Consider the following 25,728-nt stretch of genomic DNA (forward strand, 5'->3'; position numbering starts at 1 on the left):
GTCATGTAACCTCTCGTTGTATGAATGTACTATAATCTATTTAACCAATTTCCATTTGCTAGGTGTCCACCATGTTTCCAGTTTTGCAGTAATCTAAAGGAAGATATGTTGTATGTATATCCATTCTTGCATAATTGCCAAATTTATTTTTTACTTTCTATACACTAAATTTAAACACAGTGTTCCTCATTTCTTCAAGAAATTACTTTTGAGCTCTTGGTTTTCAGACAATTGTGCTTTTTACCTTTGTTTTAGGTGTATGAGCACCAAGATGGCAGCAAATCACTGAAGCTGGGTGACTTTGGACTGGCCACCATTGTAGACGGCCCCCTGTACACAGTCTGTGGCACCCCCACATACGTGGCTCCAGAAATCATTGCGGAGACTGGGTATATGCTTCTCTTATGTTTAAGTGCTGTGCTTGCAAAAGAACTAGCCAGCTTCAAGAACAGGAAAAATAGTTCTGCTGTGCCCTATCCAGACATAATTAGCTATCAGGTTTCTTTCACTCTTTTTAAAATTTATTTTATTCTTTAACATTTACAGTGGGAGCCGTTTTCTCTGTTTTCCTGATCTGTTTTGTCAATTACTGCAATCTTACGGCTTCCATTTGGTCTTTGTTAAAGGTAGAACAGAAGTTATTAACCCCAGAGTAAAAAATGTTCAGACTAACAGAAACACACAGCGATGGTAATTAACTCTCATTTGGAGATAAAAGAAACAGACACTGCCGTGTGTGGTGATTACAGTCTCCTGCGGTTATTTCTCTCCGCTGCCCTTATCCTCCAGTCCAGGTCCCATTTGGGACCTCTTGGGGATCCGTTGATTTTCTGTGGAGTACAAACACCCTTAGGCATCAGGGACTATTGGGAATTTCCTGGTTTCTGTGTGCAGAATCAGATGAATGTGGGGAGAAGGGCAGGGTAGCCTATTCCTTACTAAGGCCCCACAATATGCCAGGCCTGAAACTCCTTTACTTCTTACTCTTCCAGTAGATGGTACGATTCCCATTTTGCATTTCAATAAGTTGATACTCTAATGGGTTAGATACCGTGTAAGCTCATGATTAGTTTTAGTGGCTGAGTCAGGATTTGAACTCAGGTCAGCCTGAGTCAAAGACTCCTTTGGTAAGAAGCCCTATTTCTTACCAGACTCTGAAGTGCCATCCTTAAGCAGAAGGAATGGGGGGTGGGGCGCCGATGGGAGGCAGCCCTACTTTTTCTTCTCGTTAGCAGTTTCAGTCCACAGCTGGGAATCTAGGTGGCGCTCTCCCCTGTTACCAGTTGGAGATAGTTTTTTGGGATTTTGTTTTGTTTTGGTTTGGTTTTTGGTTGTACCATAGACCACAAGGGCAGGAAAACCAAATAGATGAGAAGGGAATCCCAATAGGGAAATTCCTGAGGTAGGATATGAGGGAGTGAGGACTTTGCTACTTGGCAAATTTGAATGAGGTAGGAGCCCACATCCATAGCCTTTTCTGACCTCCCTCAGGTGGGGCTGCCTGCGGCACAGCCACACTTTCTACTGGGACATACTCTGCCTGCTGCTGGGAGGAAGTGGTGGGTCTTGAAGACCGTATTGGGGATCAGCTCTGACACTAACTGTGTGATTTTAAGCAAAATTACTCACTCGTCTGAACCTGTTTTCTCTTCTGTACAATAAGCAATACTCGCCTTGTCCAACCTACAGAGTTGCTAGGAAAACCAAGTACGATCATGTATGTCAGTGCTCTATAAATTGGAAGACTTTCTAGAAATAATTATTATTCCTAAAGTGAGGGAGTTTATCTCAAGGGTGCATCCTTATCTCAGAATTGTTATTACTATAATAAACCTTTTTGCCGACACTCTTCATTTAGTGATATTTACATATAAGTCCATCCATGCCTTCCTTTGATTTTTTATTCCTGCACCTTGGTCTTTTTTTAAATTATTACTTTTTAAACTTTTTTCTTGAACTCTGTTTAGGTGGCGGGTTTCAGTTTAGTGTTTGTTGTTGGGATTGTTATTTTGTTTGGTTTTATTTTTGGCTTGGAGGAGGAAAGTCATTGATTTTACCAAGCTGCATAATTTGTCCACGCCTGACTCTCCTAACTCTAACATCCCTTATTTTTCCAGATACGGCCTCAAGGTGGACATCTGGGCAGCTGGTGTAATCACTTATATCCTGCTGTGTGGTTTCCCTCCATTCCGTGGGTATGGGCAACCATCTTTTATTCAGCGCCGACAAAGCATTTCTCTATTCTCCGAATGATCCATTAGCCCTTCTTGCACAAAGGAGCCTGAGGCAGGAAAAGAGCACAAGAACTTTACTTGCAATCCCTGTTATTTTTTCCCTGTTACATCGTGCATGCTAATTTGTATGCGTTCCATATTTCTTCCCCATATCATTAAAAACTCATTCTTTCTTTCTTTTTTTTTTTTTCTTTGGTTTTGAGACAGTCTCTTTTGCTTAGTCTGTAGTGCAGTGGCGCGGTCTCAGCTCACTGCAACCTCCGCCTCCTGGGTTCAAGCAGTTCTCCTGCCTCAGCCTCCTGATTAGCTGGAATCACAGGCACATGCCACCACACCCAGTTACTTTTTGTATTTTTAGTGGAGGTGGGGTTTCACCATGTTGGCCAGGCTGGTCTTTAACTCCTGACCTTAAGTGATCCACATGCCTCGGCCTCCCGAAATACTGGGAATACAGGTGTGAGCTGCGCACCCGGCCCAAAAACTCTTTCTTAATTTACCAAAGCAGTTCCACATGACATTTTTCAATTGTTTAAAAATACACATTTTTACACATATATGGGGGAAAGCAAGGGCTCCAGCGCCTAAGACTGAAAAGATGTACACTGAGTTGATATCTTAGTGCTGTTTTTCCTTGTTGTCGTTCACCTAAACAGAAGTGGTGATGACCAGGAAGTGCTTTTTGATCAGATTTTGATGGGGCAAGTGGACTTTCCTTCTCCATACTGGGATAATGTTTCTGATTCTGCAAAGGTAGGTTTCCAGTGCCTTCCTCTTCCCTATATCCTGTGTGTCTTCACAGAATTATTTATTCCAAATCATTGTGTGCAAAGAAACTAATGACATCATAAGTATGTTTCCTGTACACATTGTAGTTGTAATTGCTACGTTTTCCAAGATCTTACAGTCATCAAGTCATCTGTCCCCAGACATCCCAACAAGTACTTATCAAGCATCTCCATCTGCTGCCTTCATCTCTCTCAGGGGCCATTCCAGTGGCATTGCTGTAGCCTCTTGCTGTGCCCCACCCTCGCCAGGCTTGAGCCCAGCTCAGATTTCTATATGGCCTATGGTTTCACCTCTCTCAGCTCTTGACTTACTGGCTTAATTTCTCAGTGAAGCCTTCCCAGACCATCCTGGTTCCAATTGCATCTCTTATACCTTACCTGACTTGCTATATCCTACTTGTCTGTTTTATTTTTCTTCAGAATACTTACACCTGTGTGTCCATCTGGTATACCATCTAACTACCTATCTCTCTACCCAAAAAAGATAGATACAAATAGGTAGGCATATCTTCTTTATCTAGTTAATTTCCAGACTCTCTAGTAGTATGCAAATTCTGTGAAGGCGGGGATTTTTATCTATTTTGTCCATTGCTGTACCATCACTGCCTAAAGTATGACCAGTATACTAGTGCTCAATATATATTGAATAAATGAACAAGTATATGAATGAATCCATCAGTTAATCAATCAGAGGGAAGAAAACTCAACCTCAATATAGGTTGAAATCATCAAGAAGGACTTTATGGGGAAGCTATGATTTAAGTGGAACCTTGAATAACAGCCAGGATTTACAGGCAGAGGGGGGAGAAACACACAAGATTCATGGTTTTTATCCCATGAAACTAAAAGATCAATCCTTAACACAGATGAAGGTGATGGTTGCACAACAATGTGAATGTACCGAATGTCAGTGAACTGTGCACTTAAAAATTGTGAAAGTAGTAAATTTTATGTATATTTTACCACATTAAATAATATTTATAATAAATCAACCTCTAAGAAGGCTATAAAAATCTTACATTGAGATGTCTGTAGACCTTGAGGAGAAAAAGGAAAACCTTTTCATTGCTCTTTTTAAAATTTGTATTATGTCTCCAAGTGCTGACTTAAATGTTTGAAAATTTGAGAAAAATGTTCTCAATAATTATCTTGAGAAATAACTATCTTTTGATTGCTCAATGTATATGCCTTTGCTTTTGTCATGTCCTGAGTGTGAGTTCCCTTTAAAAGCCAACTCCTCAGACCCGACCGCTTTGTGTAGAAAATGGTGCATATTGGGTGCAAGTCTCTCATTTTCTTCCACTGTCCAGGAACCTGCCAGAAAGGGAGTGTCAGAGAAAAGCACAGGCTAAAGGAGATGGGGCGATACAGCTGCCGGACTGGGGGCTCTTCAGGAACCTGTCCAGCTCCCCGTGCCATCACTGCATGACCTGAGGGCTCATAGTTACTGACAAATAGGACCATCTGCTATACCTCCATAGCACCTGCAAAGGGCATTACACACAGCAGATGCTTTCACGAGTTCTGGTCTCAGTTAGAAAGTGAATGAAGAAGGCTGAGTGAATTCTCTCCTTCAATGAAATTAAATCACCCGCTTCCCGAGTGGTACTATAAACCCTGTGTATGTAAGGAACTGGATAACGCATATCTAACCATTTTGTGACATGGGAACTTCTAATCCAAAGTGGACACTTGCATAGCATACTCATCGTTAAGACCCAAGTAGAGCATTCCTGGTCCAAGTCCATTTGAGCTCATAAGGAAGTTCCATTAATTTCAGGATGATAAAATTGTTTACCTCTTAATAGTTCCGTTTTTGTTTGTATTGATTTGTCTGGAAATTGTTGAAGCAATTTTAACCTATTTCTTTAGAGTTCTTTAGCTACTAAAGGATCAACTCTATCTTGCCACCTAGCTGTTGGCAATTCTATGTCTTTCCTCATTCCTTTCTTTCAAACCTAAGTATGCTGTCTTGAAATTAGGGGGAAAATTTCATTTTTCCTTTCAGCTGCTAAAGTGAAATTTTAAGTAAAGTGGTTTTTTAAATGTGACTTCTATATTCAACTAATTAATAAATTTGTCTTTAACGTGCAAAATGCTAGACAAAGAAAGGAATATTAATTCCTTGTATGATTTGTTTATTTTCTACAAACATTTTTATGAAATTGATTTTGATATTAATTTTTATTCAACCACAAGCTATGTATTTATAATTCCAACTGCTTACCATTTGTAACTTTTGAAGGTGATAAGTAGCCACAGGTAAGTGGAGTTGATGTATTTAAGATTTAGAGCTTTTACAAATGCTTTTCGAAACTAAAAGAGAATTCTTGCATTTGCACACATCCAGCGTTTCACCTTAACTTCAGATAATTGGACTCTAATGTTCCCCTTCACAGGAGCTCATTACCATGATGCTGTTGGTCGACGTAGATCAGCGATTTTCTGCTGTTCAAGTCCTTGAGCATCCCTGGGTTAATGTAAGTGACTTGCACCATTTCCTATGTTCTCTCCTAACATTCCTTTTAAAAATCTGTTGCAGATTTTCTAATGCTCTTGCCTCCTTTTGAAAGTGTTGTGGGCCAGGTGCAGTGACTCAAGCCTGTAATTTCAGCCTTTGGGAGGCCGAGGTGGGTGGATCGCCTGAGCTCAGGAGTTCGAGGAGAGCCTGGGCAACATGGCAGAACCCGATCTTTACCAAAAAGTATGAAAAATTAGCTGGGCATGGTGGCGCAAGCCTGTGGTCCCAGCTACTTAGGAGGCTGAGGTGGGAGGATTGCTTGAGCCTGGGAACCAGAGGTTGTAGTAAGCCAAGATCGTGCCACTGCGCTCCAACCTGAATGACATCTAAAAAAAAAAAGAAAAGAAAAGTGTTGGGTTTCATTTTGTTCCTCCCCCTCATATGTGCCAGGACAGTTACAGGATCTTAGACTTGTTCCACGAGGGCATCTGATGTATCCATTACATTTTATTCTGATGAAACTGCCTTCTAACTGGTGAGGTGCCAGTGGCCTTAATCTTCTACCCCACAACCTGCTTTCTGAGGTCCAGATTAGAGCTGAATAATCATCAAGAAGACATAACAGACTTTCTGAGTCAGTCCTGCTTTTTGCATGATTGATCCTACCAAAAGTACAAGTGACCTAAGGATTTCTGCATACACCTTGGGCTACTCCAATACAGCACTTCTCAAACTTGAATGTGCTCACAGATGACCTGGAGATCCTGTTAAAATGTGGATTCTAACAGAGTAGATTGGAGGCTCTGCATTTCTAAAATCTCCCCGATGCTGCCTCTGTGGCTGTTCTTTGAGTGCAAGGGTCTAATGATATTTCATTAACTATGAAGGAATTCTCCAGAGCAGAGTCATTATTTTTTAACTTTGTATTTCTCTACAACGGATAGGTAAAATTAGTTTTGATTAATAATACTCATAGTTGGCTGGGCGCAGTGGCTCATGCCTGTAATCCCAGCACTTTGGGAGGCTGAGGCGGGCAGATCGCTTGAAGCTAGGAGTTTGAGACTGGTCTGGTCAACATGGTGAAACCCCGTCTCTACTAAAAATACAAAAATTAACTGGGTGTGGCGGTGCGCACCTGTAATCCCAGCTACTCAGGAGCCTGAGGCATGAGAATAACTTGAACCCGGGAGGCGGAGGCTGCAGTGAGCTGAGATTGTGCCATTGTACTCCAACCTGGACAAAAGAGCGAGACTCCATCTCAAAAAATAATAATAATAGGCTGGGCACAATGACTCACACCTGTAATCCCAGTACTTTGGGAGCCCAAGGTGGGTAGATCACTTGAGGTTAGGAGTTTGAGACCAGCCTGGCCAACATGGCTAAACCCCATCTCTATTGAAAACAAAAAACAACAACAAAAAATAGCTAGGCATGGTGTCATGCGCCTGTAATCCCAGCTACTCGGGAGGCTGAGGCAGTAGAATCACTTGAACCCAGGAGGCGGAGGCTGCAGTGAGCAGAGATTGCACCATTGCACTCAAGCCTGGGTGACAGAGCAAGACTCCGTCTCAAATAATAATAATAATAATAATAATAATAATAATAATAATAATGCTCATAGTTAATACTGATAGAATGCTTAACTTCTAGAGTCTGCCAGAAGTATTTTAAGCATCTTATATACCTTAACTGTATTGTGTTTGTACTGATTGTGTTCTTTCCAACAACATTATGACTGTGTAATCTAGTTTCTATGGTAATCCCCATTGACAGATGGGGAAGCTCCATCATTAGGTCTAATGGCCAGAATGGAGGACAGATATAGGCTTGAATATATATATGGACATGGTCATAGAGGTGGACAATCATAAAATTGTCAACTCATTGATAAAAATTTTACCAGCCTCCCTACTGCACTGAATCATCTGGCTGTACATTGAAGGCAACAAAATGTTCCATTTCTCTGAATTGTCACCTTGGTGAGTAGTCGAGTGATTTGTTTTGTTTTGTTTTCCAAAACAACAAAAGCTTGAGGTCAAGGCATGATTGAAAGCACAGCCAGCGTGTCAGGTGACTACATAGGGGGTGACAAAACTTGGGATCTCATTCATGTTCTGCCACTTGATGGCCATAGGTCTAGGTTCCAGCATTCTACATGTCTGAATGTGATTCTTCACACTCCAGTGGGAGGTTATATACAAATAACAGGAGAATAGACGTGAAAATGAGCATGTAGAGCTATGCACTGAGGTTTATTTTAAGGCTTCTCATATAGCAGAATTTTCTAACTGATGTACAGACATGCAAAAATAGTAATCCCCACGGCCCTAGGGACAGTGGGGCTATACAGCCAGTATCCAGGAGTGGTCACTTCCGGCCTCAACAACATCTGCATTCACCCCAGGGTGGTAAGCAAAAATTATCCTTTTCTATGAAGCTGAAAAGATTAGGAAGCATCTTACTTGAGCCTCACAACAAGCCTACAAGATAAGCAGGATGGGGATTATTGTACCCATTTTACAGATGAGGAGACTAAGGCTATGCAGGGTGATTTTCTCAAAGTAGCCAATCTTGCAGTTCAGCCGGAATTTGCAGCCAGATATCCTCACTTTCAGCCCAGGTGTTTTAAAGTCCCATGCACCACATTACATCTACCCCACCCTTTGTTATACATGAAAATGTGGTAATGTTGTAAACAGGTAGGTATAATATGGACATTGTCATCATTGTAATGATTGCTAATACAAGTCAGCAACCTTTCCAAACTCACTTACCCAGGTCATGGTACCTTTTTCTTAGCTGTGCGGGGAGGAAGAGGCACAAGCCAGCTGTAGGCTCTCTGAGTGGCAGTGGTTGGTTCTGACTGATCCACGTGTTAATGCTGTATGACAAAATGCTCTGATTCCTAGTGCCAATGGTTCAATTCAGTATATATAACTGAACACACTCATCTATTTGTGCTACTTTTTTTTATGATGCTTGAAGAGCCCATCCTTTGCGAGTCATCCTTCTTGTTACTTAGGCATTTTATCTTTGCTCAAATTGTTGAAGAATGGTGGCTTGTTTCACGGTTTTTGTATTTGTGTCTAAAGCACATTTTAACATGACAGACGCAATGCATTGTGTAGCTAGTTTTCCGGAAAAGTCAATCTTTTAGGGATTGTTTTTCAGATCTTCAATAAATTTTTTCCTTAAATTTCAAAGAAAAAAAATAAAAGCCTACCATCCATAAATTGTCAAACTGCGTATTAGCTCTAATTAGCTCTGGAAAAGCTGAGACAGGGTAACCACACAGAAGAAACTAGGCAATCTGAATTTGACATGTGGCCTTAAAAGGCTCCTGAAGAGCCATAGAGGAAAGATATTCATAGATGACAAATAATCATTTTAATTTTGCTTTTTTTTGAGACAGGGTCTCACTCTGTCACCCAGGCTGGAATGCAGTGGCACAATCATGGCTCACGGCAGCCTTGACCTCCTGGGCTCAGGCAATCCTCCAGCCTCAGCCTCCCAAGTAGCTGGGACCCCAGGTGTGCACCACCACAACTGAGTAATTTTTAAAAAAATTATTTGTAGAGATTTCTAAATGCATTTTTATTAGAGAGACACTGTGTGCCAGCCCTGCCCTCTAGGAACAACGTCTAATACAACCAGACAGTTCCAGAGTGGTGAGAACGGCTACCCCAGTCTGCTCTGTGGGGAGACTTCCCAGAGTCCAGAGAAAGAGGTGCCAGAGCTCAGTCCTGGAGAAGACTGGGAAGAAGATATCTGACAGTCAGTTCCAGCAGAATGTGCATGTTTGCTAGAAGATAACTTCGTAAGTGTGAGCAAATTTGTTTATATACATGAGGGGTCTGAAATGCTGTTGGGAACAGCATGAATCTTCCCGATTCCAGACCAAATGGCCCTATGTTAATAATATCCCAACTCAACTGTGGTAAAGAAACAAAATGAAGAAGCCTTCTGGCTGTTACCAGTGAAAAAATAGGTTGCTCATTATGGCTATATATACATGTCTCAGCAGTAACTTTCTGCCTCCTCTACCTGGTTTTGTGCACATTTTTACACATGATCCCACTTTGCTGATAATTAGGTTCCATGGCTCCCTCTGAATCTTAGACTTCTGCTGTCCATTTCAGTTTTTCCTCTCAGATTTCCTAAAGGCATTTTCTAAAAGCAAGGAGAGAATTTAAGTAATCATCTAGGAGATCAAAAACTAAAAAAAAATACTCTTTCTGTAATTAAAACAGACCATCCAAAAAAAAAAAAATTGGTTTTAATAAAAGCTTTTTAAAGTCTTGATTAAGTGAGTGCTTAACTTTTGAAATTATCTTTATGAAGTAACTAAATCAGAAAACATATTTTTTCTTCATCTGAAAATAATCAATTGTTAAAAGGAAGCTTTCACAATGAGCGTTTAGTATTTGTTGACGTCTCCAAGTACAACAAATGAATGACCAAGCAAATTAAATAAATAAATTAGAGATTTCAAAGAATATCTGTTTAGTAAGACATTTAGTATTTAGCAATCAAATTATATCTGATTACCACAAAGGAGAGAAGCGGAGAGAAAAGTACTAATAATTATGGGAACCCTAAGGACGTTGTCAAAAAGCTCTTCCTCTGCTCTCATTAGTTCTGATTTTCTCTGTTGCTTATACCATGACCTTTTTACTTGGCATACTTGGAATTGAAAAGGCAGTCTTGGCTGGGTGCAGTGGTTCATGCCTGTAACACCAGCACTCTGGGAGGCCATGGCGGGTGGATCATTTGAGACCAGGAATTTGAGACCAGCCTGGCCAACATAGTAAAACCACATCTCTACTACAAAACAAAAAACAAACAAACAAAAAAAACAGCCCAGCATAGTGGTGGGTGCCTGTAATCCCAGCTACTGGGGAGGCTGAGGAATGAGGATCGCTCGAACCTAGGGGCAGAGGTTGCTGTGAGCCAAGTTCGAGCCACTGCACTCCACCCTGGGTGACGGAGGGAGACTCTGTCTCAAAAAACAAAAACAAAGACACAAAAAAAAAAAAAAAAGAAAAAGAAAAAGAAAAGGCAACCTTATACAAAAGTAGAGCATAGGGAAGCAGAAAGGAAAACCTAGTTGGCAAAAGTCACCTGTTTTAGCCTCACTCCTCTAAGGAAGCTTAGAGATTCCTCTAAGCTCACCTTTATTTTTCACACGTCCTGGGTCCGAATCCCGCCATGCTCCACCGTATTCTTGCCCTTTGCTCTGTTGTTGAAAGAGTCATGAGCAAGGCCTCTCTGTGGATGGTTCTAATGAGACACATGAACAAAGTCATCGACAGTAAGCAGCCATGTGTCTGGAAGAGGAATGTAGACTCGCGGAGGGAGCATCAGCTCACTCGCCTGTGTGACCTTGGGCAAGGCTTTTCTCTTCTTCGAACCTGTTTTCCTATCTATGAAATGGAGAAAATAGGATTCTCCTTTCCGCTTGCTGTACGGATGGGAAATGGATCATATAGTTGAAGAGTCTGAGAGGGCAATCTTAAGTCCTAGCACCTTGTAGGTACTTAGCAAATATTTGGTGAATTTGAGTCTGAGCCAGATGACAACTGTTTCATCCATTGCTATGTGCTGATGAAATGCAAATTGTCATTAATGTTGGTGAATGAGAAGCTTGATTAGGGAAGAAAGACTGTCACCCCCAAACATGATCCTGTTTGTGTGTCACAGATCCAGATAGATAATATGTGTATCACCAGCTCTGTTACTTTCTCCAGCATCACAGCTACTTTGTTTAATGTAGTTACAAAATGCCAACAGAAATTATCCCAGCTACGTTTCTTTACCCTATTACCCATCTAGTGGAGAACAATATGATTTAGGCACATTTATTATAATATAAGAATAAAATAGGCAATAATATGTGTTGACCTTTCCAGGAATTGGAAAGAGGGTTGAGTCACTTTCCCCACAAATGATGCTTTGTTGATAGAAAATGTAGGTTCATAATAAGTTCATAAACAGAATTGACATTTCCAGAAAAAAATTCTTATATATAAATAGGATCAAATTATCATCATTGTGATATTTTAAATATATTGCTGTCATTCTATTTTTATTTTCAAAATGTTCATCTACCTTATACCAGAGTTATTCTTCTGATACTCTAGGATGCTATAATTTTATGAATCTGTGTTTTACATCAAATTATTCTGCCAATTTTACTGATTTAAAAAACTGAGGGTTGGGCACAGTGGCTCACACCTGTAATCCCAGCACTTTGGGAGGCCGAGGCAGGCAGATCACCTGAGGTCGGGAGTTCAAGACCAGCCTCACCAACATGGAGAAACCCTGTCTCTACTAGAAATACAGAATTAGCCGGGTGTGGTGGCTCATGCCTGTAACCCCACCTACTCGGGAGTCTGAGGCAGGAGAATCGCTTGAACCTGGGAAGCGGAGGTTGCGGTGAGCCAAGATCGTGCCATTGCACTCTAGCCTGGGCGACAAGAGCGAAACTCCGTCTCAAGAAAAAAAAAACAAAAAACAAAAAAACCTGAGACTCAAAGGAGTCTAGCCTGAAGCCCACTGGAGCCTCTAACACAGGTCTGATGCCTGGGTTTTGCCCCCAGACATTCTGATTTAATTAGTTTGCACTGGCTCCCTGGCATCAGGACTTTTAAAAGCTCACAGGTGATTATAACATGAGACCAAGTTCAAGAACTTTTGTACTAGCAGAACAGACTGGTTTAAATAAATCAAGTATAGTTATTTAGCCAATTGGAGACTTTCTATCACCTTCCTGGCCTTTACATTTTAATTTACCTCCTATATCCCACCTACATACTCTTTTGAAAAGATTCTGCTAAGTCAAGATATCCAAAAAGAAAAAAAGAACAAGAGAAAGAAGAAAAAATAGAAGTCTGGATAATCTCCCAAGATATTCTGTGTTGACTAATAAAAATCAGCCCTACTCACACACACAAAAATGTAAACATTCATCTTATTGTGCTGGTAGAATTTGTTAGAAATTAAGTGAAACCCAATGACACTGTAATAATATAAAAAACCACTTATTTATATTCATACATTTTAAATGATGACATGGAATTTCAGTTTCTATATGGGCATTTTATCTTGTACTTGCTCTAAGATAAATCTTAACTTGCTTTACATTTTCTCCCAAAGTGCAGTGTGAATTGTAGACAGAGAATCCTAGGGCCATGTGGAAGAGAGTCAGGGGGACTGGGGGTGCCGTGCAGGTGGGGATGCTTAACAGGAGTCAAGCACAGTGGAAGGTGAAGCGGAACTGCTATTGAGTCCTTTAATGACCTTGGAATTGTTTAAAACTAAGTGGGAATATTCTAGCAGTAAACTGCTCAAGACTGCCATGCTTCTCCTGAGTTTACAGATATTATTAATAATAGAGTCTGGCAATGAATACACTGCAAACCAGATCCATGATTCAAAACCAAAAATCCACAAGGGGATGAGAATTTTCTAAAGCGTGACACCTGAAATGGTTTCCCAGAGGAAAGTGAGGAATTCACACTACAGAGTGACTTAACATCCGTTCCCCTACACGCCTCCCCACAGCTCTTCCCCAGTAACCCCTAGAGAAACGGAGACCAGGAGGCCAGGTCTCCTATGGACAGTGGTGAGAGTTCATTTTCCATTTTGCAAACTCATTTTGTTCGTGTCAGTTGCAATGCTCTGCCAAGTGGAGGATGGGAATTTCTAAATCAAAAACTGCTAACCTCAAACCACCACCAGCCTGTGTCAAACTTCAGAAACTACCACCAAACCAGAACGTATGGTAATAATACTACAACTGTTTGTAAAATACTGCCAGATTTGTCACGTTTAGAAAATGCATAGCACATTTTTGGCACGCAATCTATTCTGAATAATGGTGATAAAGATGTATATATATATATAAATGTATGTTTTTAACGTCCCTATTTATTTTACTGATGCATGACAGTAAGTTAGCTAAATCTCTGTCATCCATCTGTATGGCGCAGGTACAGATTAGATCCCTGCAAAGCCAATTGTTTAAGTATTTTTATCCAATTATGCTGAAAACCTTCAAAATTTATATAAAAACACTGCAGACTTTTTCATTGTCATGGGTTTGTGTGTGTGTGTGTGTGTGTGTGTACATGTATATGTTTTACCTACTCCAGCTGAGACACCTTATTTCATTGGAAAAAAATCCCGGAACGTTTTAAGATTTATGAAGTCAAAAGCCTCTCTGACAACTTGTGAGAGTTGTTTTGCTACTTGCATTGCTTCAATGTGAACTAATAACCCAAGGGAAGCTCAAACCTTCACTGGAATGTAAAGCTGGAGGCCTTCACCTCCAGGCCCCAGTATCTGAAAGAGTTGCTAGGAACCTTGACAGGAGATTAGGAGCAGGACAGGGCTGGGAAATGATAAGGAAATCCATTGTGAGGAGGCTAGGTAGCAAACTCCTAGCTCAAGAACTGGCAGTGGGGCGAAAGCCAGGTGAAGGCAAGTTTCTGAAATGGTGCCAATGGTGGGGAGTGAAAAGAAGGTGGGGTTATTCAGCAACAGCTGAATCTTTCTCAGTAAGTTAAGTAGGGGCTGCTCTTATGAAGACCCAGCTATCTTTCCCCATATTTGCACCCAGGCTGGTAAACACAGCCTGTGCCAGTCATAGGGCAACCCTGTTGGCTCCGTGCAACTTTATTCTGCCCAGTGTCAGCCAGGCCTTGCTGCGCTGCTTGCTGCACATACGATCCTAGAGTTCTGGCTCTAATAGGTCACGTTGACACATCCCAGATTAGTGGACACCCAGTCTCCACTTGACAGAGAATTTCTAACTGTGTTCCACTGGGTCCCTGAAATGTTCAGCGTCTGTTTTATTGACCACCAGATGTTTCCCAGGCTCCATTAAGTCGCGTCCAAATATTCTCTGGTTTGTTCAGCCCCGGTTCAATTCTCCTTCCCCCTCACCACTGTGCCACTTTCATCATGGAAAAGATGATTCACTGAGTATTTCCATTGAGCAGTGAAGCAGCCCTTTTGTAGCTGATGCCATGCTAGTGAGCATCCTCAATTCATGCAACCTGGTGTGGGAAAAAGAACAGAGTTTCAGGCCTGGTTCGATGCTGACTCAACCACTTTCTAGCTGTGTGATGTTGAGAAAATGATTTCACCTTGCTGAGCCTCATTTTGCCAATCTTCAAAATGGGACTAATAAATAGACGGAAGTTTGAGGAGGAAAGCGATCATACATATTAATAGCAGTTAATGCTTGTTTCATCTTCCTCGCCCTGCCATACTCTTACCATTTCCCTTCCCTGCACCTCTGCTCATTCTCTTTGTTTCATCTTTGCCCCAGAGAAAGAAGTAAACCTATACCTCCCCCAGGCAAACCACTTCACTTCTACCCTCCGTGCCTACCCTGCTCTTTCTCCTATCTTTCAACTCTCCCTTTTCACTAGCTTCTTATCCTAAGACCACAAATAGGCTCAAGTTGCTTTCATCCTAAAAAGAAAAACCTTTCCTCAACCTTCTCCACAATCATGCTTTTCAAACTATCTCATCATCGAAAACTCATTTGTTCGCTTTGCCCAAGGTAGCCTGAAACTCTATAAAGAGATGGTAAGAAGTGCATGTGTAATCTTGGGGGGTGAGGCCAGTAGGGCACCCAGGGTGGCCCCTTTCATTCTGGCAGAACCCGACACTTTGCCAAGGCATGATACTAATATTCAGAAGACTTTCAGTATCATTTTATCCCTTGTCAAATGTTGAAAAACTCTCAAAAATTCTAACTTAGATTCCAAACGCTATTGTCCAACTTAAATTCTGGGGTTGTTTCATTCACCAGTTGTTTGTTTGTTTGCTTGTTTTTGTTTTGAGACGGAGTTTCGCTTTTGTTGCCCAGGCAATGGAGCGATCTTGGCTCACCGCAACCTCCGCCTCCAGGCTCAAGCGATTCTCCTGCCTCAGCCTCTTGAGTAGCTGGGATTACAGGCATGTGCCACCATGCCCAGCTAATTTTGTATTTTTAGTAGAGATGGGGTTTCTCCATGTTGGTCAGGCTGGTCTCAAACTCCCAACCTCAGGTGATCCACCTGCCTCGGCCTCCCAAAGTGCTGGGATTACAGGTATGAGCCACCACATTCGGCCTCATTCACCATTTTAATAAAAACATTTTATATATACGCCATTGAATTCACCCTTGTGTTTAGAACGCTGGATGCATAATCCTAATTCCTTGTAATTATCATCTGACTTCTCTTTCACTTGTAGAGTGAACCAAGAGCTGGATAATGTACTATAAAAATACCTCAGTAAAGGGAAGGTAGTCCTTCACATTTCTTAAACTTACAGTCCTCTTATTAAAAAGCTGTGTTCCTAATGGAGATGAAGACTTCAATTCTGGGATCTTTTGGGTACTCATTTATGGCCAATCTTCTCCTGTTTTTTCAGCTTTCTCTGCCATTACCATGGTACCTAAACTCTTAACTACAGACAAACTGTTTGACTTCTTCTTTGGCAGACATGACTTTGTAGCTTCCCACTTGCACACACTGCACACCAAATATCACTGTCCCTCCTCTCTACCTGTCAACACACTCTCCATCATTAAGGGCCAGGTCAAGTCCCATGATCCCTCATGAAGTCGGCTGTGCCTGTTCACAACAGAAAATATGCCCTTTCTCCTCTGAACTTCTTTGGTGCGCCTAGCTGAGCCATCCCGTCATGCTGCCTTGTAACAGCTCCTTTTTATCTTGTTGGCCTGTTTCACGATTTTACATAGTCTGTGCGTATTTTGTCTCCTAATTAGCCTGCAAGATTCTGGTGGACAGAGATCACATCTTCCTCCCACATTCTGCTATTCCTAACATAGCCCTTGACAAAGTCGGCACTTCATGTGGCCCTGCTTCTGTTCCCTCCCCAAGTAGCATCCCTACTCTACTGGAGTTTCACCTTGTTTGTAACACCAAAAAATAGAAATAGTGCAAGTTGATATAATGAAAAAAGCACTGGGGGTTTCCAGAAAAGCCAATAGAATGGATTGTGCTTAACCCGGGGATAAGTGTCTTGGAACAGGCCCAAGTTATGAAGAAAAGAAATGGAGCAGAGGGTCTAGGAGAGGAGGGTCGATGCCTGTCTTTGCTTGCCGTCGTTTCTCCCCCACCTACTGTAGTGCCTGGCCCATGTAGGCATGCAGTTAATGTCCATTGAATAAGTGAATGCCCAAATGCTGAAAGAAAAAGCAAATGCCATGTGGAGGGACCAGCTCGTGCAAAAGGAGCCAGCACATTATGCTTGAGAAGCAGCAGACTTATTTTCCTGGGTGGAACCAAGAAATTACCTGCACAATGATGGAGAGGAAGAAGAAAAGAAAAATAATGAATGGCATCAAAGTGATTGCCAGGAGTTTCTTTTTAGCAGTGAGTTGCAAACGTTCTATTATCTGTTCATTCATTTATTCCACAATTGAGCATCTACTATGTGCAAGGCACTATGCTAAGACCTGGGGATCTATAGTGAGTGAAACACAGTCTCTGCCTTGAAGGATCCTGCAGCCTTTTCATCATGAACTCTAGTAAGTGGTGGCACATACTTATGACCCTGGTTATTGCGATTCTAACAGTATTCAATACAAGAGAACCATGTATCCAGCCTCAGTCATAGAGGGCTCCAGCAGAGAATAGAGACCTTGGTTAAAATGAGCTCCAATATAAACTAACGTCATAATGACAGATGATTTGAAGGCAGCAAGAAAGATTTAAACTTTAAGGAAGATCTTTCTGCCTGGAAGGCTGCCTGGGATTTTGGTATGGCCAAATGAGTAGCTGTGGAACAAGCCTGAGTTTATTTATGGGCCTTGCAGAAGCCCCAGCTTGCCAGCCAAGACCCTTGGCTTTGAGTCTAAATAATGGGTTAAGAGGAAAAAAAAATATTAAAAAGAAGATGTTCACGTTGAATTTTTTTTTCTGGTCATCTAGATGAACTTGCTCTTTGATATGTTCCTAGAACCGTGGTTGGCATAGATTTTACTAGAAACCAAAAACAGAAATAATTTTTTTTTTGAAATTTAGAGACAAATCTCTGAGGGTCAGATGACACAAAGCAAATTAATTTTAGAGCAGATGTGGAAATGAACGAGACCTTGGAGCAGTACTTCCAGCAACAGTGTTTAATGAGTAGACATTGGTTGGTTTATTTCTGACATCTTATGAATTCTAAGATCGCTACCTATGACTGGAAGATTTGACCTTCATTTTTCATTTATCTCATTTTCTTTCATTTTCTCTTCTCTTTATTTCTTTTTCTCCAGGATGATGGCCTCCCAGAAAATGAACATCAGCTGTCAGTAGCTGGAAAGATAAAGAAGCATTTCAACACAGGCCCCAAGCCGAATAGCACAGCAGCTGGAGTCTCTGTCATAGCAGTAAGCATCTGAAATATCCACCTATAACTTTTTTAAAGCAACCCACCTAAGAGACAGGCATTACTCAGGAGATTCTCCAGCCAGAGACAGCAGAATGGGTCATTTCTTTAGACAGCTCAGCCACTTAATACACTAGAGGAGGTATGGGACTTATATATATTATGTGTTTCTGCAGATCATTTCCCTCGGCGTCACATCATTATCCAACACCTCCAGGGTGTCTTGCAGTATATATGAATTTTATGATTTATTTATTTAAAACCGAAAACCTCCCCCCTGCTGGACTCTGTGCCAACGCAAACTTTTTGGCTCTGAGAAAAAGAGTTCATAGTGTCCTTTTGCTAGAACCTAGAAAGAAAAGGCAAGCCGAGAGAGACAACATTGCAGGGAGAGCTTGGAACACTATGGATCTTGATACTAGACCTAAATTAAAGTCAAAGCATAGCAGAAAGCTACGCGGTGAGATTTTCCGTGAAATTGAATTACTGTGAACACCCAACGAAGTCATAATGTCTTGCTCCTTGGAAATTTCTGTTCTTAAAGTTGAAGGTCTTTTAACATTTACTATTTTATTGATGCGGCTGCACAAGGCCTTTTTTTCTGTTCTATACATGCAGACATACACTGCATGCAATTTGATCACAGCTCTAGGCAAAGATTAAATTGGGCCGAGGAAAAATGAAACCTCATATTTCCTGGTGTCATATTCTAGAGTAAATATATTCAAGTTCTAATTACTTGAGTTTTTCATAATTTCCTCTTTTTTTTCAGAGTATGTAAATTTTAATAGCATATTCAATCTGAAAATCACTTGAGCTTTTTTCTTCTCCAAACAAAGAATTTAAGACACTGTGATGTGGACTTTTTCAAAAGTATTTATGCTATTAAACAGTACCTCTCACTCATGAGCAGTACTGAATATCTAACTTCTCTGGGTGTTTTTAGTTTCTTTCTTTTTTTTCTTTTTTGGTTGCATGAGAGGTCTAAATAAAACTGAGGATAAACAAGTGATCTGTTTGATACCACCAGTCCCAGATCTGGGTTACTAAATATTTGATATGAGGTTCCAGAATTTGCAAATGGTACGAATGCATGCATACACGCTCTCGTACTGTTTACATTTCACGTTTCTCGATTGAACCCTTTCAATAGTGATTTACATGCGTGTGAGCAACTGGCCCATGTGTAAAGTGAAAAGGAATGCCTACTCTTCCAGATGTTCCTCAGTGCCGCTGAAGTTTTCAAATTTCAACTTGTTCCTGCCCTCTATCTTTAATTCTTTCTAAGAAAATTCAGTGTAGAGGTAAACTAGCCTCTACGTCTTCCATAGATGGTCAGTGTTCTTTGTTCTGAGCTGATATTCAGTCAGTAATTTTTGAAAGCAACAATCTCATAGTGATTCTCTACTAAACCAGACATTCTAGACTCTGTTTCCATTATTTGTTCAAGATATAAGTCTATTCCAAACATGTGATTCCACAGTTTTCTTTTGGAATGGACTGCCAGCACGCTTGTCCATGAAAGGGACTGTTTTTCTCCTGCTAAGGGCTTAACGGCTGCTAGAGAGTGCCTTTTCCACCTCTGTCATTTTGGTTTTGTTTTCTTTTTTCCCTGGTCTTTTACTTTAATCAGTCTTTGGTTAAGTTTGCCTTGGTTGCTCAGTATGGGTTTGTTCACAGTATTCTAGGAGTCTTACAATGACTAAGGGCAGGAACGTCAGGGCAATTTTCCAATTGACAAATAGCACATATTTGAGGGGAAATCCTAGTTTAATCAAAGTTGGATAAATTCTGAAGCCTTATCCATATGAATTCATTAAAACCTCATCTAGGTGGATCTTAAAACACTCGTTAGTATTTGAAGATCAAAGATCCACTTTTTTTTTTCCCTAAATGTCATGATTGGACCACTTTGAATGCAATTTTGAATGCAAGTTTCTCAATTCATCACTAACATGATTTCCATGGAAACTGCACAAACTGGTAATATACTTACAAATTGTAAAGTGGGCTGTGTAATGCTGAGTTATGCATTGGTTGCATGCTTGTTTAATCTTTACCGTTGCAGAGGTTTTTGTCTTTTTTAAAATAATTATCAACTTAATTCAGATTCAAAATAATTGGCTGGTTTCAGAAAACTGTATCTTAAAAAGTGCCTGTCAGATCTACAGCACAATTCTTATGGTAACCATCAGCATTCATATTTCAAGCATAAAAGAGAATATCAATGTAGATTTCAGAGGTTGTTTTAAGAGAAACTGGTCTACCATACTATGTACATTTAGGCACCTTCTCCAGAATGCTTTTCCCTCATAAATATCTCTACCTTCTAGAAGAACTTGGCCAAGGTCAGTAGCCACAGGGTGGGGCTGGGAATTAGAAACTGGCTATTTTGGCCCCTTCATTTTGTTACTTTCAGAATAGCACTGGATATATCCAATTATATTGCATAACCATTTTTTCATTCTTAAAATGCAAAGGCTATCAGGGGACTATCACAGGAAAAAGAAATTCTGGCATTAAATAATATTCCAAAGTATGTCTGCCAAGAAAGACTATTCTGCTATGAAGCAAAATAAGTGGAAGGTAGAAGAAAATTTTTTTTATAAATGATGCATTCTATAAAGACTATTTGATAATTTAATAATTTAATATAATGATTAATTTGCTCACATCATTAAAAGTTCAGGAATTGATATAACACAGTGATGAGTTCTATTTTATAGATTTACAAAAACTTATTTCAGCATAAATTTCATTCAAACAGAATTTTCCTGGATATATATGCTCTCCCCAGGGGCTACAAAATCATGTATTTTAAACCGCCTTTACCATGGGACTCATATTTTAGAATTACATATACCCTTTAGAATTTTTAAAAAATTATTATTTAGGATGTAGCGTTAGTTTGTGGTTTGGTGGCGGGGGGGAACCAACAATTAAATAATTGATTTTTAACTAGTACTTCTCATTTCTTAGTTAGAAACCTAATTACCTGCTGGAGATCACCAATGCCCATAAAAGAATCTATGACACTTTTTTCTTTCTTAGAATGACAAAAGAAAAAGAAAAAAAGCATACTGTCATAACCGGCAGCCTCTCTCACAGGTGTAATTTATGATATGAGCATAGTTTAACATGTACTCATGTTCTGAACTGTAGTGTTTTTTGTTCTTGTTGTCATTTTTTTTCTTCTGCTTCACACTCCCTACATTATTGAGACCAAAGAAAGGACAAATGATAACCTTATGTTAAGGTTGCAAGAGGGCCTCGAGTTGGTTAGGACAGTAATTACTAGCTGGAGGTTCACTGGGATCACACACCCTCCTGAAGGAGGAAAGGTGCTCTGACATTAGGTCAAGCCATGGGATTAGGTGGAAGCTATTGCATTCCTTAGAACTGCAGCATTCTGTGTCTCTCAGAGAGACTCCATTGTCCCTCTGCTGCCTTTCTCAGTAGTTGGGGGATTTAAAAGGAGAGAGAGACAGAGAGAAAGGGAAACAAAAGGTTATTAAAATGCAATTTATAGACATAAAATGAATTAGAGATGACATTTTAACGGTGAACTTTTTGAGAGCTGAGGGAAGAGAGAGAGGCATTATTAGATTTGCTCAGCTTGATGAAGAACCGATGACTAAGATGTCAGTTCCAATTTATTTTTCCTCATTTAACACTGTTTATTATTTTAACCAATAATTTTCCTAATGCTTTAAAGTTCTTCTTTTGCATTTTGCTCATGCAAATAGAGCATTTCAGTCTAATTGAACAAATCCATACTAATCAGCGTGCATATAATTGTGACACTGGGAAGCTTAGTTCTAAAATGAGACCTGTTATATGACACTTTGCCTGTAGATGGCAATAGAAAGCTAATTACTAAGTAGCTGTCTGTGGCCAAGCATACACCTTCATCTTCCTGAAAGCAAGATAGTATACTCAATTTTTTTCTCAATAAAAGGAAACATACGTTTCTAAAAAGATTAAAACCTCACATTGCATTTTATGAACACTTGGATAGCCTAGTTTATAATCAGAACACCAAATCCTCCAAACAGTTTTTAGTTTAAATGCCTGGTGCCCTGGCATGTTTTTGAAATACCTTTGTGAATTCAGAAGTAAAAACTGTCGTCAGCATCACACCAGTAACGCACTTGAAAGAACACGTAAGCCTCTCTCTGAAGAAAGGTGTCCAAGTCGCATCCTCTCGCAGGCAGAATGGGGAAGCGGGCACGCAGCATGTTTAGTGTTCTTCAGGTTGGGGGATTGAATCTTTTATTCCCAGGTAGCCAAAAGCTAACATCTTATTCCAGGATGAACAACTTTGAGGACTTCTCCTGTCTTCTATTTATTGTACTTTGTGTTAATCATAAGCACTTAACTGTACATATGCATTTTTAATATACAGTGAAAACTATATTTTGTTTTACTTCATTTTCCATATTTTCATAGAGAAAATTTATTGACTGTTTTATACTCTATCTTTGTAGTTTAGAAATGTAATTAAGATTCACCTTTAATTAGATCATATACCTTTTATAAAAAGGAAAAGATTCACCTTTAAGACTAGCTCTGCTTTTGAAGATTAACTCAGAAATTTAAATTGCTGTAATTAATGAGGTTTCAAAACCTGATTCTTGTCCTCTTTCATTTCATAGTTATGAAGCCCTCAAATGTAAGCCTTATGCGGTAATACTCTATGGGGTCCAATCTGCTTTAAGTGGCTAATGCTGATTTCAGTACTTTATTGAATTGTGAAGCATTTTCTATTCTATGGCATATGAAGAGGTGTTTGTATCTTTTGAAATTGAGAGGACATGTTTAAAATGGTCATTCAAAAACTTGTTTGATGAACTAGATCTATTTGAGCAAATTGGCCTCCAAAATATTCATGAGGGATTAGTGTCATTTCCTGCCTTTTTGTTTTCAGTATGCAGACTTAGGATATTAGCTAGTTACCCTGCAGAAGAGGCAGCGTAACTATATATACATATAGAATCAATGAAGAACAGCTTGGTCTGGAGTCTTAATTCTTTAGCACAATGTTGATCCACTGAGTTGCCCCGTTTCTCTCTGCTCAGCTGGACCACGGGTTTACCATCAAGAGATCAGGGTCTTTGGACTACTACCAGCAACCAGGAATGTATTGGATAAGGTATGAGATGGTGCAGCTCAACAGTCAGTGTTTCCATGGCAACGTGCTGGCAGTCTCCATTAACCAGTTCCTTCGGTGGATAAACATGCTTTTGATTTGTTATCCAGTCCATATGCTGCTTTATCGGTTTCATTTTAATCTTGATTGAGATGCCACACCCCCTCATTCCTTTTTTTCACCCATTATTCACACTGACATTTGCCAGCTTTCTTTCCATTGCACATGCTCAGTATCAATTTTCCTTATGGTTAAAAGGACAGTATATTTAGTGCTAACGCCAAAGCATTTTCCTGATGTTGCTAATTAAAACGACGATTTCCAGTGCTCTTCTGTCCCTTAACAAATGGAAGAACAATAGCACGCTAGTGTGTGTTCTATAGAAGTATATACTGTCATTTTAAAGTCATCAAGCCCAACCTTGACCTAATTAGATGGATAACAATGCATTTACACTTTAGTAGTAGAAGCGCCTCAAAGTACAATGGGCTATAGAATGCATTGTGTGTGTTGGTAAGCTTGTGTTTTCAAATTCTCCACCTTTTGTTTTGTTTTTGTTTTATTGTTCCCTCTTCCCCCTGGAAATCCCTCTATGTATTAGCTATTGCATGAATTTATTTTTCAATATTTTGTAACTGTCAGATTATTTAGCCGGCTTATCTGCTCAAGCAAAAGGGATTATGGGAGGTATCGATTTTTTAAAAACTGGGTTAAGAATTCTATCCAATCGCTTTCTATTCCAGTCAACTGCCCTGGCATTTCCTTCAAGGGGCATTGTTTATGTCTCTTTAAGTTATCCACAAGCAGGATGGTTTTTGATGGTTTGAGAAATGAACTCTGAGAAATCCTAGGGAGCTTGTTTTCTCCATTTTAATGTTTCTGAAATGATCTCCAGGTAACGCTCCACGTCTTAGTGTTTGAAAAAAAAAGAAATTCCATTGGTTTTGACATTTGTTCTCTCCAAACTATGGAGCCTATCTGGAGTAAGACAGTAGCTGTCTGATATTGTTTCATGGTTAGACCGCAAAGTTTAACCAAAAAAAATAAAATATATACGTATGTGTATATATGCATATATAATGTATATGTGTGTATATATATATGATTTTAGCCCCAGTTGTTACTCCTGGTTATTTTTCTATAATCAGACACTCAAAACATAGTACATAGGAAAGCAGAAAGGGGCATACTTTGACAAATGATTCAGATATACTAAAATCATGATCATTTCCAAATCTGTTTAAAGCAAGAAAACACCCAGAGCTCAATAAAATTTTCTAAGGTCATTTTTGACATAGAAGACTATTTGTGTCTTCTCCGTTTATAATGCATGTAGGAGTTGCACATTCATTTATTTAGTTTACCTACATAATTGGCCTTATAGATGTAGAAAGAACTTAATTTTTGACTTTATTTTGGAGGGAGGAGGGTGGGTTCATCATAATCTGCCTTTGTGCAGACCCTTCTTGTTTGACTGTATCACAGAAGAGAATTCATCCATCTTTTACTTTTACCTGGAAGAATATATACTTCCAGAAGATTGCACCTATCAGGAATGCACATCTCTCTAAATTTTCACAAACTGAACATGCCCCTGTAGGCAGCACCCAGTTCAGGCACAGAACACTGGGGGCTCCCTTCCGGGAGGGTCACTTCACCTCAAGGGTAAACATTGACCCTAGAGTCTAGCCACATTAATTAGCTTTGGCTGGTTTTGTACTTTGTATAAATTGAATCACAACATGCTCCATCCTTTTAAATTATGTGTCTCTTAATGTCAGGAATATTAACCAGAGATGTAAGTGTAAAGTTAATATACAATTAAAAATAGGCATCAAGTATGTCTAATTACAGTTGTGCACATTTGTATTATAAAAATTACACATATAAAGTCACCTAATTTCAAAAACCTCTGGAAAATTAAATTACTAAATTTGTGGGATTAAGGATGGGAACTAAACCCCAAGTAAACACAATAATTAATAAACATAGCCAAGTATAAAAAGGCCATTTAACTAAAATCCTAGTGATGGCTCCCATCAGCAGACAAAATGACACATCCCTGAATAATGGGCAGGAGCAGATGGGAGATAATCTCTTTTTTCTTGCGCACATAAACTGCTCTGTTTTCCAGCTGGGGCAGTAACAACAATGTTTATAGTTAGTGCTGTACCGAACAGCGCACCCAGTATGTAAAGCTAAATTGGAGAAATGATGCTAAAAACTCATCGGCATATATGCTTAATTAGGAAGTTTTATAATGCCATTTAGCCCCAGAACGTACACGCTCTCCTTACTGATTGCAAGTGCTTGCCTTTTATCTCCGCAGAAGTGGGAGCATTTGTCTAACCATGGTGGCAGCCAACTTTCTAACATAAACAATCATTACAGGCGAGCATCCCCGCTCCCAATTGTTGTGTTTAAAGCGCTCATGGCTGTTTTTACTGCTCTAGGCAGAACACTTGGGAGTCACGCTTGCTTTTTGTAAAGCAGATCACATAAGGGCACAGGCTGGGAAAACCGTCTCCTCAGGGTGCCCAGAATGGTTCTGTCCCTCTTAACTGGCTTTTTGGTGATTATAGACAAATAGTGGGGGTTGTTTTCCCCTTTCTCTCCATTCTCCAGCCTCATACCAGAGAGCTGCTTCCAAGGGAGCAGCATCCTTCACTTGACCCATGCGTCCAGGAGACTTTGCTCCTG

The 25,728-nt window shown here is 40.0% G+C and overlaps 1 protein-coding gene across 5 annotated transcripts in view; it reads left to right on the forward strand.

Moving 5' to 3' along the window:
- The window catches only part of LOC105486024 (doublecortin like kinase 1), a 351,355-nt gene that overhangs the window by 308,712 nt on the left and 16,915 nt on the right, over positions 1-25,728 (forward strand). For 3 of the 5 annotated variants that reach the window (XM_011748660.2, XM_011748659.3, XM_011748662.2), the window contains 5 exons: positions 256-389; positions 2,118-2,195; positions 2,888-2,984; positions 5,419-5,499; positions 17,767-17,880. In XM_011748660.2, coding sequence (XP_011746962.1) covers positions 256-389; positions 2,118-2,195; positions 2,888-2,984; positions 5,419-5,499; positions 17,767-17,880 — 504 coding nt within the window. Of the gene's footprint in view, positions 1-255; positions 390-2,117; positions 2,196-2,887; positions 2,985-5,418; positions 5,500-17,766; positions 17,881-22,957; positions 23,032-25,728 lie in introns of all 5 variants that reach the window. The other 2 variants (XM_011748661.2, XM_011748663.2) reach the window with 1 other exon arrangement.

Source organism: Macaca nemestrina, chromosome 16 (assembly GCF_043159975.1).
Source record: "Macaca nemestrina isolate mMacNem1 chromosome 16, mMacNem.hap1, whole genome shotgun sequence".
Classification (NCBI taxonomy): Eukaryota; Metazoa; Chordata; class Mammalia; order Primates; family Cercopithecidae; genus Macaca; species Macaca nemestrina.